This window comes from Charadrius vociferus, unplaced genomic scaffold, assembly GCF_000708025.1.
Source record: "Charadrius vociferus isolate BGI_N301 unplaced genomic scaffold, ASM70802v2 scaffold212, whole genome shotgun sequence".
In the NCBI taxonomy this organism is placed as follows: domain Eukaryota; kingdom Metazoa; phylum Chordata; class Aves; order Charadriiformes; family Charadriidae; genus Charadrius; species Charadrius vociferus.
Window position 1 is genome coordinate 2,201,188 of NW_009647223.1, and position 14,790 is coordinate 2,215,977.

A 14,790-nucleotide genomic window follows, 5' to 3' on the forward strand; every position below is an offset into this window, starting at 1 on the left:
TTATCTCCAGGGACCACAGGTAAGGAAAAGCCACACCTCAACAACAGTAAGTTCTCTTGATCTTGGGGTCAATAGAGCTTGTCTACAGATGTAGAACCACCTCAGAAACGCTACTGTGTTTCCACAACCAAAGAATAAGAGTTGCTTTAACACATTATTTAAGGCAAAAGAGACTTCTGTAATTTGCTCGGAAGACTTCTAAGAGAAGTTCTAAATTAATTACCATGCTAACTTACCTATACTTGAGTTTAGACCTCCCAATTTATCCTAGTGATAATGTCACCGATGCATTACAGGCATGTCAGTAGCATACGCATTTCAGCCCACAACCTACGCCAAACGAACTAATTCTTGAACAATATAGCCATTAATTTGAGATGGGTATTTTAGCATGGAGGCAGGCAGGGATCAGGATAGGAACAACACGGCAGTTACAATATGGGCTGCAGGATGAAATGCAACAGACTTATATGTGATACAAATTACATATGAGAGAGAGTGAGAGTGAGAGTGAGACCCCACTCAACATATTGTATCCAGCTCTGAAGCCCTCAACATAAGAAGGACATGGACCTGTTGGAGTGAGTTCAGAGGAGGGCCATGAAGATGATCAGAGGGCTGGAGCACCTCTCCTATGAAGAGAGGCTGAGAGAGTTGGGGTTGTTCAGCCTGGAGAAGACTCCAGGGAGACCTCCATGCACCTTGCAATCCACATTTTTGAAAGTACTTTAATCAAAAGGAAAATTAAAAAAATATAACAAGTACACACCTACCCCTCCACCTCCCCCCCAACCAACCAACTAACTCCTTGGGCAATATACTGCCCAAATAAACATTTTGACCTCTCTACCCCTGTTTGGTAGGTTGTTTCAAATCACAGTGAAATGTATTTGTGAAGCAGCCCTTGTGCTCAAGGGATAGGTGCCATACATTATCAGGAAAGAAAGCAATGCTGCTGCCTGCTTGTGTTGTGCACTTCCATGGAAAACGAGAGCTAATAAAGTTCATGTAATTCATACACAAGTACACAGAAAATACTGCAGCAAAGACAAGACTCAGGAACAGTTTTACAGATAAAATAAAAGATTGGTGCATAAGTTTCTTCTCATTCAAAAAGTGCTAATATTAACTAGCTAGCATGTTCCTAGAAATAAGGGGACAAAGGAACAGGTCAGAAAAACCAAACAAATCTGGGAAATACTCAGAAGCCCAAACAGGTTCTTTTACTTCAAATGCCAGTCCTGCCTTGGGTATGTTTTTGTCCTTTCAATTTTCGAAACACTACACACATAGGTTACTTCTTATAAAGAGATGCTGCAGTAACCAGGAGATTTCCTAACTTGAATCAATCAACAAATGATTTCCAGAATAATTTGCAGAACAGGGTTTGGGAGGTTATACTGTTGGGAACAACTTTACAGTACAAAAGCTTGGATATCTATTTATACTGAACTCATTTCTGTGGTAAGTTAACTCATAGTAACACGTATCTGATCCTAAGGAGCACACACGTAACTCTCTTATCTTTTGCATATTTAACATCTGATGAAGTATTCTAATTCCACAGTCCTGCAAAGCAAATCATCTGTACATCCACAAAATAAGTTTCTTTACAGCACAGTATGTTCCATCCCTGCCAGAGGATTTATTGATCTGTGGGCTTGTCCGTATGTTGACATGGATGCAGCTGCACGTTTGTCCTGCTTTCCTGAACAGGGCAATGGTTGGGCATAAACCAGTACCTATCCACACCCTTTTAGACATGTTAATATACAACTGTCTTTGCAGGAAAAGAGCTGTCCCCCTGCAAGGCCCTTAATTAACACAGCTTCATAGGCTAAGCTCATGTGACACCATCTGATCACGGCTATATAGACGTGCTCTGTCAACAGTCACCTACTGACTGGTTGTGTGTCCTGAAGAGGTATCTTTTCAGATGCCAACGATTATCTGAAAGGAGATGGATCATGATCTTCAACACACTTCCTGTGACCATGCAATGTTCATGATCTTGGTATCTGATAAACAGTTCTAGGCTGAATTCAGATCCATCATGAGACGCATAGTCCCATGTAAAATTTTTCTGCACTGATGTTACCGCAGCTACCCACTGATCATTTTGCTTTGGTCTTTGCTCTTAACTGAAGGCCCGTGGACAAGTTGGTGTGGCAGACTGAATCAAGTACTAATTTAAGACAATCATCCTACTCTTCCTTCTCTCTTTTAAAGAACATAGATTATCTAAGTCGGTGTTCTGTGATGCAATGATTGTAACAAGCAATTTAAGTGCCAGGTCAACACAATATATAAAGGAGAAAAGATTAATTACCAATAGCACTAAAAATTAGGAAGAATTGTTTAAAAGGGACAGTCTGAATAAACAGCTCAAGAATTAAGCAAAAGAACTAAATAAACTAAAGAACTAAACTTGGTCAGATTATTTTATTAGAAAAAGATTATCTTGTTCAACGATTTTCCTGTATATTATTCATAGATGGCTAAGAGAAATATTTATGACAAAAGGAATAAGACAGAACAAAAGCTTAGACGAAATAAGAGCTATTAATGAGGAAGAGGTACAACTGCAGAAATAAAAGGATTCCATTTAATTGTCTGAAACAAACGGAGTCTTTGATGCTCAGCAGACAAGAACTGAAGCCATCAATTTAAGACAGCTACTCTTACTTAGGCCTTCTGAGCAGCTGCCTCCAGCAGTTACAGAAACATGATGTGGGTGTTTACACCACTGTCAATGATTTGCCATGTGACTATAGAGGAGAAACAGTTCTAAGTTTTCAAATTACCACGTGCTTTGGCATTGAGGATTTTCACCAACCTATTTAAGGTCTGTTTTCAAAGGCCCCAAATGCCTATAAAGACATTCTAGTAAATGGGTTTAATTCCTACACTGAGGGAAGGAGGTGTTTGTCCATCACACCTTAGAATATATTTTGTGTTTTGATGTCAGTGCTTTAAGAGAAGGACATCAAAATGTTTCTTATCTGCTGTGTACCCAGTGCACTAACATTTATGAAGGGGAAATAATTTGAGAATTTATTCACGTGCTTTTTCATGTAACTAAAAAAACCCCAACAAAACAAACCCAACACTCATCTTTAAGGAAGGTGTATTCTATTTGCCTGGCAAACAGGCACATTGCATATAATTTAAAGGTAAACATTCATGTATTTTGTACTAACTACTTAATACTATACATAGCAATGCATGTGTTCAACACCAAAAATAATTCTGTGGAAAGGTTTAGGAATCGCACAGAAAATCCTGAGAAGCTTTTCAACAGTACTTTCACTCAGTGCAATTCAGATCTTTCCAAACAAAAACATTTTAAAAAGGTTATGATCAAACACAATCAACTTTCAGCAGCTTAACATACCGCAACTAGTCAGCTGAACCACTGTATGAGACATTGGATCTCAGTCCTCTGTCATGAAATGAATAATAATAGCTTACACAGCAGTAAAATATACCCCCTTGTGAGGACTCGTAGAAAAGAAACAATGTTTAAAAGTTGTTCTACCTCACCCTTGGAGTGGATTCATATAGGCTCCTACAGCACTGTGCTAACACAGCACTGGATTACAGGGGTAACACTGGACAATGCATTAAAGCAGTGTTGCTTAATTACATGCCCATATAATTTACAAGTTCGTTTACAAGTCCCAGATGAATCAGGCAGTGTATGGGCTTAGTAAAAGAATGAAATGGAAATCAAAAGGGGCAAGTAAAACTCTCAATCTCCTTTTCAACTTGCTTATCAAGTGGGTTTTTTTCCCACCTTAGTTCAGTCATAAGACAATAGAAGACTGCTTCAGTACTCGGTCTTACATCAGCTAAGAAAAAAAACAGTGATAGTTATGCCCTTATGAAAACATTTTCTTTCCACTTCCATATGAGTAATTTCCCTCCCCTCCCCAACATGTATGCAATTTTCTCACAAAATCAAACGTAATCCAACATATAACTAACAATACTGGCTACTGTATCTAAACAGGACACTTTTTGTCCCTATCTTTGCCCCTTTATTATTTCATTAAAACATAAATTTGAATATAGATAGACTTCACTTCAGATTTCAAAAGGACAGTGAACCTGCTAGATATTTCTTTACCTGCAGCAGCATAGCTTTCTTCAGCAACAACAAAAAGAACTATTTAACATCTAATTTACACTCTGCAAACAACTAATATTGAACCAAAGTACTCAGCAAAGAATCCTAAACAACAGATATGATGTCATAAAACAAGAGTAATACAATAATGTGCAGAATCCTCTATTAAATAATAAGATTTAGTACTTGTAATTAGAAGTCTAATGTTTCAGCTGAATAGCAACTATTATTTGATTATTGCTTTTTCCAGGTACCCTGACATTCAATACAATTTCTTCTCACAAAACACAGGTGACCATCAGTAAATAGTTAAAACAGTTTTCAGAGATGTTGCCCAAATCCTTCCAGCTCCCATTTTTTTGGTACAAGGAAATACAGTTGCTGTACTCATCCTGTAAGAAATTCAAACTGGATGTGATCTGATAGAGACAACCCAACCTACAAACTGTTAAAAAGCTACTGATGAGCTAAAGGTAATTTGAAAGATTTGGTTTACTTGGAAATTTCCAGGAAATATTTGTAGACTGTATTTTCTTGCTGTTCTCTTTATATGACTTAAAACACTCATCTTTCACAGTTCTAACATTTTTAATTCACGTTAAACATATTCCTGCCACATATATGGCTAATACTTACTGCCTTGCTTATTTGCCACAAACATTGCAAGGAGCTTTCTCACAAAGAGCATTCTTAAATAATTAAAGGAGACTCAATAGAAATTAATGGATAAAGATGATATATTCATAGATCAAAGAATTGTGTTTCTACCTTAACTTAAAAACAAAAAAACAAGAAAAGACAGTAGTTGCATGGGTAAGAACAGAAGAGTCAGGCAATGCCAAAATTAAGTTTGTACATACATCTTTTGTCCCTGAATACGTATGTGTTTAGATAGAGTTTAAGTACCTGGTTGCATTGTTCAGTACCGAATCAATCATTTTTCATACCTTTAGCCATACAAATTTCTTCATTCCTGAGGAGATATTCTGAAACTCACTTACATATGAAATATTCATAAGATATATTGCACTACTTGAAATATAATTTGTGATCATTTAATCGCGATGCAATTTTATTTTGCCAACTGGAATGATTGAGGCTTAGAGCTACAGAGTGTTTGGCTTTTGAGAAATTAACCATTCTTTCATTTCCATTTATTCCTTTAATACTTCTCAGACAGATCGCTAGAAATCTCTCCCATAGGTGTCCCAAAGTAATGAGAGAGAACTAGAGCTTAGAATGTAAATTCTTACACAATCTTAGGTACAAATAGCCCCTTTCATCCTAAAGAATACCTGATGTCCATACATAACACAGAGAATTAATTAAATCAGGCACTCTTGACTAAAACTCAGGAGCTACTGAAGGCAGATATAGATCCTAAGAAGCTGGTTTATATTGCTCAAGGTATAAAGCAACATCAAATCTTGCAGAACCTGCCATTTTTACAAATGAATTTCTGGGTGATTCAGAAGTACCCTAGTGATGCTAAAAAACATCGTTATAGTGGTTTGATGCAGTACCTGTCACAAGATAAAAAGTGGACATCATGGCAGGGAATTAAAGCCAAAAAGAAGCTTCTAAACCTTCGTCCCAGGTGAGAAAGTCGCAAAACCCTAACCCTGTTCCAGAGCAGAACTTAACATATTTAAACCACAACTTAATACCGAAGGTTACTGCATTCAATTTAACTGGAAAAAAAAAAAACAAAACAACCACCCAACACAAAAACCACAACACCACATTAAAGAAAATATCCAAGTCATCAAGACTAATACCCTAACACTCAGGAAAAGTACAGGGAGAACTTCTGCTGCTTGTTTTACATTTCAAGTCAAAGACAGTACCTCCTGGAACACTCCAAGGGCTACTCCCCTAGTCCCTACTCTGGAACAGCTTCCTTGAAGGAATAATTTTCTTCATTCTCGACACTTACTTTAAAAATACAGAAAGGCAAAAGTGAGTTTTGTCCTAGAGCAGATCTTCAGGTTCAAAGAGAGCCATTCAAAGGATGAAACCTTAAGCTAAAGCTACATAACACCGATATTAGCAATGAGTGGCCCTTACAACAAATCATGGAATTGTTTCTTCTGCTATGCAAAGTGAAATAAGTAACTCCACATTTAGAACCGGCACAACCCCAGGGCTCTCCACACTGACAGCTACGGCACCAATAAGCATCAAGGGCTGGTGCTCGGGCAGCTGGAAGAGATGATGCCACAGCAGCAAAGTATCTGCAAAGGCTAGTCACAGTTAAAAACTGCACTATGAAAATTTCAAGTTGCATGGCAAGGGCTTACATTGGAAAGCCTTATTCAGTCAAAACAGAGCATCCATAAAGGGAATTGTTCTGTAATAGTTTCTGTGAGCAAACTCTTCTTCTACGTGAGCCATTGCTCAGTGTAGGATGCTTATTTAGCACTGATTCGGGGAAAGACTCTTACTGGCTCAATCATTAATATTTGAGTATTCTGTAGAGATCTCCCACCCAAATTCAGGTCGCGCCCAGTCCTGCTTGCCATGTCAGGACCACATTTCAACAAGTACCTGATACATGCTGTGCTGTAAACTTCACTGCAAAAAGATATAAATAAGGAATGAAAAAACTTTTAAGTTTTCTCTTCAATCTACAATTGAAGGGGTAAAGATTTAGAGAATACAGAACAGGTATCTATTAACTACTTACTGGTGGAATGTCAAAGGAGGTAAGGAGCCGGAATCTAACAACCACAGGGGAGATCTTTAAAAGATTGACAGTGTAAATTCTTAAATTAACATGGCAGACAAAACTAAACAACCTCTCTGCTACATTAAGCTTTCAGCAACCCTACGGATTCTGAAAGCCATGACTGTGGTTTAGAGCAGTAAGTTATACCTAAACATAAAGGAATCTGAAGATCTAAAGCAGAATTTCACAACTAAATGTCTACATAAGACAAAACTAAATGTCTGGCAAGACACAGTTGCTTTTCCATCCCTTACCAAACCTAGGGAGCTTGATTAGAAATATTTAGACACATTGAGAACACACATGATTTTCCTATAAATTCATCACCTGGAAACTGAAATCTAAGTTTTTACTTACAAAAATCTGCAATTGTGAATGGACGTGATCAAGGTGCAAAAGCAGCAGCCAACTATGGTAGAAAAGAGCATATACAAATGTTAATGACAAGACAGAGAAATTAAAATGTGTACATTACAGTTAAGTTACAAAATTAGAAATAACTGACCATATCCAAATATACAAAGACTTGCATTCCCCACAGGAAAGAACAACACTAACATGTGAAGAAAAGCAGTTTTCAATTTCCCTAGATCTTAAATTCAGTAACACAGTCCCCAAGCGTGCTGCTCTTGGCACTAACAGAATCATCCAAAGATTGGATGAACTAGCTAAATTTCTGCTCTTTGCAAAACACAGCAAATGATAAACACAGTCTTTTGTAACAGAAAAATTAAACTCCCCTAAAACCATCAAGGAAAATTAATCAAAAATTGTTGAGGAAGAACACTTCTATAAGTAATACTCAAGTCTGTTTAAAGAATGTATACAAGTAATTTGATTCCTGACTAGTCAGAAATGGCATTATAGTTCATGTAAACCCTGAAAACATAAATACTGATTTAGCTACAAAATTATTCAGAGAGCCTAAGACCTTCATGCTTTCAAAAATACTTAGCCTTATCACTCAAAACTAAGACAAAATGAAGCTAGATGCCTCAACAGATTGGTCACTTACTGGCCAAACAAACACTCGTTAACATTTGTAAACCTTTCTTGCCTCTTGAGAATATGGCCATACAAGTGATATCACAATTTCAATGTTTAAACTGTGAAACTATAGTATCTGTATAGTTAAAAGGATGGTCTTGGGAGATCACTTCAGAGCTAGTTTGGCATCCCTTTCTGAACCACTCTCCAGAGAGTGGTTGCTTTCTCTGCTAACAGAGCTCCTAAACTAGTCATATAATCTGGGCACTTGAATTAGGTCATGTAAATATACTTAAGCCACCCTTGAAATGAACTTTCTTAGTTATTTAAGCCCACGTTAACCAATTAGCACCTGAATTCACCTGGTCTATCAGAAGTATTTCCCTGCCTGCCATGCTTGACAAAGAGGTGCTTAGATGGGCTGCCAGCCCATCGTGAGGTTTGTAGCTCCAGCAAGAAGGAACTAGAGTATTTTGAACCTGACTCAGACACAAGGCAGCTCATGTGCCAACAGAGTGGTATCCTAGCCAAACAGCCTCTTGTGGGTACACGGACACATCTCTGGCCCACAGCACTACGAAGGGTGAATTGTCCTGACAATACTTTTGAAATGGATACCCTGCAAACTCTGCTCTTGATGTTTTGGGTCACATCTTAGACTAATTTTGATTTAATGAATCTCCAAGACTTAATAAAGTTGATTGATCAGCAGGGCACTACAAAATTGTATCATATAAGTGAATGAATTCTATCCATACCCACAACTTTTAATACAGATAATAAGTAACTGTGGAAGAGGACTAGTGTATATGTATGGGAAAATGACTTGCACTTGATCTACTAAGAGTTACTTATAATTATAACCAATAAGTTAAACATTTAATATCACGGTTTGAGAGACACTGTAGACCTAGTTTCTAGTGCATGTTGAATTTATTTATTTTTATTTATACTAAAATAATGAAAGATGTTTTATTAAAAAGACAATTATAATGTATGCATGCAAAACTAAAGATAGGGGTTTAGAAGTTACAATATGAAACAATAATTGTATTAGCAATTTTGTGTCTTCAGTGTTGTTTTATTTTATCAGAATGGAAAAATATGAGGAGATACAATGTGGATACCACCAGTACCTACAGGTGCACAAATTTCAGAAGACAGCAGAAATCAGACAGTCAGATTACAAGATAAGACAGAAAGTAGTTTCAGACTCACATTTCTTTAAAATTATAAAATAAGTGTGATACGTCAGCAGTGAGCTAATAGCAGTGCTTCACCCCAAGGGCTTACTTATAGTTGCAATTTTTTTTAAACAACCCCAACTATGGTAATTGTTTTAAATCAATTTTCCATATGGACATTAGGTAAAGCCCCAATCGTTGACTTCATCTCTTGTTCACAAGAAATTTAGCATATAATTAACTTTTGAAATTGCAGGGTAGACTTCTGGAAAATGCGTACATACAGTGAGATTTTATGAATGCTTTAACAATCATTCATAAACCTAACAAAACGAGCTTTACATTCTTACAGCTACAACAACCAGTTACCAAACATTACAGGAATGACTAATTATTTTCTCCTCCCATGCTAATTTTCTGTAATAAATCAATAATGAAGTTTCAAAACAGCTTAAATTTAATTAACAATTGTTTTAAGAGCACTACTTTCCTAACTTGTTATAGAAGCAGTATGTCTGCAGCATACAATCAAGACCCAATCTTTACTTTGTTTGCTTATGTTCCTCTGCATTGCTTATATACATTGGCTTCCATTGGTTACATTTTTTCTTTTTAAATAGGAAAGCCTTGAAAATTTCACAATAGCAGATCATGCCTTGCAAACACTGAATAATGTTAAAGGGGATTTATTAACACAGCATAAAACTGTGGTCCCTGAATCCTGACTTGTGGAGGTTTTTGTGAGACCCTCATATCTTCCTCAGGGTCACAGGGAACTGTTGTCACTATAGCAGTCACAGGAAGCTACTGCGACCATGATTCAGATTGACACGGGAAGAAAAGTGTGATATTTCCTGTAGTACACTGTTTCTCACTGTTGTTGCTGAAAAGCCAGCCAAGACTGGAGCTATTGGATGTATATAAACAATGATCCCTTTAGTGTGTGGAGTCACAAAGTCTCAGGAAGGTCGTTAGAACTTCAAATTGTAAACCTCTCACATAAAATTCTTAAACCCCAGCCTAGATATTAGGAAAAATACCTACTATCCTACCAAGACACTTTAAACACTCCATAAAAATTCGCACACTTAGTGTAGGCATATGAAACCTCTAAATAAGACAGATCAGTTGCAGCATGAACAGGCATAGTGAACTTAAACATATCCAGCTAGCTTGGATACCAATAACACCACAAATTCCAGCTACTAGGCAATTACCAGGGTGCAGCCCACTCTGGAGACTGCTATCACAGTTTCACTGTTATTGGTAGCTAAATTAGCTTCAAGCAACCCGAGTATTTGTAGATATGCTGCAACCATGCACTTTGGCTTCACTGTAACCCTGATTATACTCCATTTATGTATATTGTTCCACTGCAATGCTGCATTTTGTGTTGGCTCTTTCATGGCAGTGCACTTTTATGGAACTTAATGCCCAGAGAACGATGTTACCACCATACGTCATCTTAAACTATAGACATCGTAACCCAATGCACTTAATTGAAACACACATACATGCTGTGACTATTCACAGACTCCAAAATTTTCTGATCAGAGTTAGGTCAGTGCAGTAACACATTTTGGTCATGACAGAACAAATCAGTATCACTAGTATTGAGCAGCGCAGGCCTTTAAACAGTCAAATCTGCCAGACCTGATCCTTATCACGTCCCAGCTTACACACACAGAAACAATTCTTTCACCTGTATACCCACACATACAGATACAATTGTATCGTGCAACCACATCACATCCCTTCACTCCCTCAACCCAAACTTACTTCAGCTACCCAGTCTGCCAATATGCTGCTAACACATCTTCATAGAACTTTGCATTTTTCCTGCCTTCAAATTCATTATTTTATTCCCTCCAATTGCATCCATTCCTCTCACAAATTCATAGTCTCCTGTTTCTACTTCTGTCCTTTCTGCCACTTGCTGAACACACAGAGACTCATTTTAATCTACAGAAAGTGTGTTAGTGCAATTTGTTTCATTCACATCATTCATTTTATTTTGGCAGTTTCTAAAGGTTCCAGGATAGAAACAAGGCCCCAACTATGCCAATCACTCTGCAAACCAGCCGCAGAAAGACAAACCCTGTCCTAAAGAGATTACAGGCTAGATTTAAAATAAACACAAATTAAATGGTAATCAAAGGAATTTGGGATGGAAAAGAAATCTATAAAGCAAGCACTTTTTGGTTAAACTTACAAGTTTCATCCTGCAGCTACATGCCTACTGTTAGTATACTTGCATGTAAGCATTACCTACGGTATCATATTTCTGTTGGTCATTAGAGTGGCATATAAATGTCCTTATTCACCTCTTTTTAAAAGCACATGTAGCACCTTTCAACATGCAAATGACACGCAAAAGAGCTGTTTACATTCTATTTTAAGACCCCCCCTAGTAGTTTAAACTGCTTGGGTCAAGCACATAATCTCCTCTGTTATTGCAATGAAACAATTCAGAGGGCTAACAAGCCATACACCCACGCTTGTTTCCTATGCTTAGCTTATGCTAAGGGTTGCTGGGGACTCCAGTAGATGCAAAAGATAACAGCATTTTAATGGTAACTGTTTGCCATAAGCAACACCTGCTGAAAGAAAAGTAAGGTGGATTTCAGTAAGCATTATCCTCGCTGAAGTTTTGCAAGAGGAAATCTTCCATTTTACGCCCATCCTCTACATAAGTCTCTACTTAACATAACAAAAAGCCTGCTGGGCTGAGCTATTGGATCTCAATGTCCCATCAGCTCAAGGGCTAAGTAGTCTCTTTTGTATTAGTTGGTAATTTCTTGTAGGCTCGGAATTTACTGCTATCCTTCTATGCCATGGCACAGCAGCACCAGAGAAATGAGCTGTGGCTAACTGAACTGACCAGCTAGCACAATTAAAATCACAAACCGTACAAAGTATCTACACAAGCCATGCTGTTTTATAGTAGGGACCATGACAGTTCTGACCTCCCCCACAAGAAAGCTGTCCAGCAACTTTGCTTTTGCAAACTTCTGAGTGCAAGTGCTCCTAAGATTTTGAAATACAGTACTACGTCTCCTGAGTAAAAAAAAATATGAAAGAGTAGAATATATGACAATACATATCCCTGTACTGTGCCAGCCCTTCTAGCCAAAGTGAGGCCTTTCCCTCACAATATTAGTCATGGGATGAACAAATAGATTAGTACTAGTGTCAGGCAGTAATAAGGAAAACAGCATTCGAACAGATGATCATACCTCTAACATGCATAACAGTCCTGTGCATGCAGAGTACGGCTTGGTCTGCTGTTGAAATACAGTTGGAGTACCTCCAAGCACAGTGAAATTCTTTGCGTAGGAGAGCAATGTAAAAACACTTCTGGTGTTACATATGAGCTATCTTCACTAATGTGTTTCTTTTAATCTGTCCTAAGACTCATCTGAATAAGGTAAAAAGTTTCTGGGAAACCAATCTTCATTTTCTACATGTCATATGTTGTCACAATTGCACAGAACAAAAATAATAATAAGAAAAACAGCAGAGTCTTTCCACTCCTACAACCGTTTCTTTTATACCTGGTTTCTTCAAGATAAAAACTCCTTAGAAATCATTTGCAACTTCTGTGAGGCTTCCAGAGCCACTATTGCATTCCCTTTGGCGGAGCATACAGAAAAACCTGAAATCTCAGATCTGAATTAAAACTGAAATCCTTCCACAGGGATAGCATTGAAATTAAGGTAGCTCAGTAGCAACGCAAATCTTCTCATTATTCTCTAGAATTCTGGCAAAGAACATATTCAGCCTAGGGGGTTCCAGACAGTTGCCATCTTTCAAAGTATTATGGCCTCAGGATATGGAATACTGATCTTTTACAAATATGGTCTATCAAAAATGTTTCAAAATTATTTAGGAAGTAATATTAATGGTAGATAGTTTTGGGAAAGCTTACCAAATCTGACTTCTTTTAAGCCACAGATCATACACCGAATCCATCTGCTGTTTCTCTGTGATACAGACTGACAAAGCTGCAAGCATGGCTGAAAAAAAAAATTTGTAATTCAATATCTACTACTTCTTCCCCCAATAAACACTTTCTATTCTACCCACCCACACTACCAAACCAATCATTTAACAAATATGGTAGTAAAACATAAAAATTTATTAAGCAGTTTTATCTTTAGCAAATCCATTTAACTATATTTCTAACGTATTTGTCTCCAGAAATGTCTAGCTGTTCCTCCTGATGTTCCCATATGTTCCTTACACGCTTTACACCACCAACAATGTAAACATTATGTTCAACATGCAAAATAAACCACTATCAGATACAAAAGGAAAAGTCTTTACGTCTGTTATGTAAGTCAAACCACTATGAAGAGGACAACAGAATAGGTTAATCATGCCTTTACTACTTACAAAAATCTCATACCTAGCAGCTTGCAAGATCACAGGTTACTTGCATACAGTTAAACATCGGGTTTTTTGCTGTTACAGAAGACTCTTTATTCCATATTCTCATTTATTATTACAAAAAAAAAATTGCATTACTATAGTCCTTTAACTACATATAAGTCACTTTTCCTACAATGAAGAGAAAAAGTAGTACCAGGCCTTAAATCTGCAAGGATTTTTTTTTCCTCATACCTCTTGCAAAAATACCATTAGTTCTTTACTTCTAAGTTTTTTACCTGACAACCCGGGGTCTTGCTCTGTTTCTATGGTGAGCATATGGTTGGAAGTAACTTTGAAGTCTGCCAATAAAAGTCACTAAAGTGAAAGAAAAGGAATACTTTATTTTTAAAGAATTTTTTATACATTTTACCTGTTACTTTTCAGAAAATGTCAATTGTTGCTTAACAGTATATCTCTCACAATAGCACTAGGAAGAATACAACTATTCACGCTTTAAGAATACTTTAGCCTTTTTGTCTCCAGTTGCTCCCACTCTTCTTTCTCAATCCATCCTTCCCTCTAGCAAACCCCTGCTTTCTGCAAAGGACTCGGTTCCCCAAAATGTAAAATCATGCATATAACAGACTAGAACCTTTCCTTTTTCATTAGTTTTTGTTCAGGAGATGCAAGATTTCCTGACTGGAGGAATAAATGCCCACACGGTAGACAACTACTGATCCCACAAGAAGAAAAAGTCACTGATTCAGAATATCTTAAGTGAAAACCAAACCTAAACCATTCTATGATTCTATGAAAACGTTAACTCTTTTCTCGCCTTTTCACCACTGCACCTTTATTTCACCCTTATCCGACGTACCCAATTCATGCTACTTAATCTTTTAAAGTGGTGATTTACTTCACAAAAGACACCCGGCCCTCTGCCTTCCTCACATTCTCCCTCTCCCCGCTGACCACTGTTTTTCACTCCCGCCGCTGCCCTCAGTCAGGGCCCCCCTCGCACTCACAGCGCGGGGACAGGTGGTGCCACAGACCAGTAACACCCCCCGCCTACACCCAGGCGGCGGCGGGCGCGGCGCTGTACGAGCTGGGAGGCAGAGACGGCCTCTCCCCGCCGGAGATGCCGCTCCAGGGCGCACTAACCCCACCGAGGGCCACTCTCCTGCCCTCGCCATCTTGCCTCGCGCCCTCTCCCGGCCGGCCGCAGCGCGCATCAATGAGATAGCGGAACAGCCCTAGAGGTCCAACCCCCCTAATCTGTAACGGTCTGTAAAGTACTAAGCCACACCCCTTCTTCCTCTTCCCGACTCTTCATTGAATGAAGTTCTCACTGGCCAACGAGAAGTTCCCGCTGGGCTTGACGGACTATTCCG

General features: G+C 38.1%; 1 protein-coding gene across 1 annotated transcript in view; it reads right to left on the reverse strand.

Moving 5' to 3' along the window:
• The window catches only part of FABP6 (fatty acid binding protein 6, ileal), a 44,267-nt gene extending 31,226 nt beyond the window's left edge, over window positions 1-13,041 (reverse strand). The window contains exon 1 of the mRNA XM_009879805.1: window positions 12,957-13,041. Coding sequence (XP_009878107.1) covers window positions 12,957-12,987 — 31 coding nt within the window. The 5' untranslated portion in view covers window positions 12,988-13,041. The remainder of the gene's footprint in view (window positions 1-12,956) is intronic.
• Window positions 13,042-14,790: the final 1,749 nt, after the last annotated feature.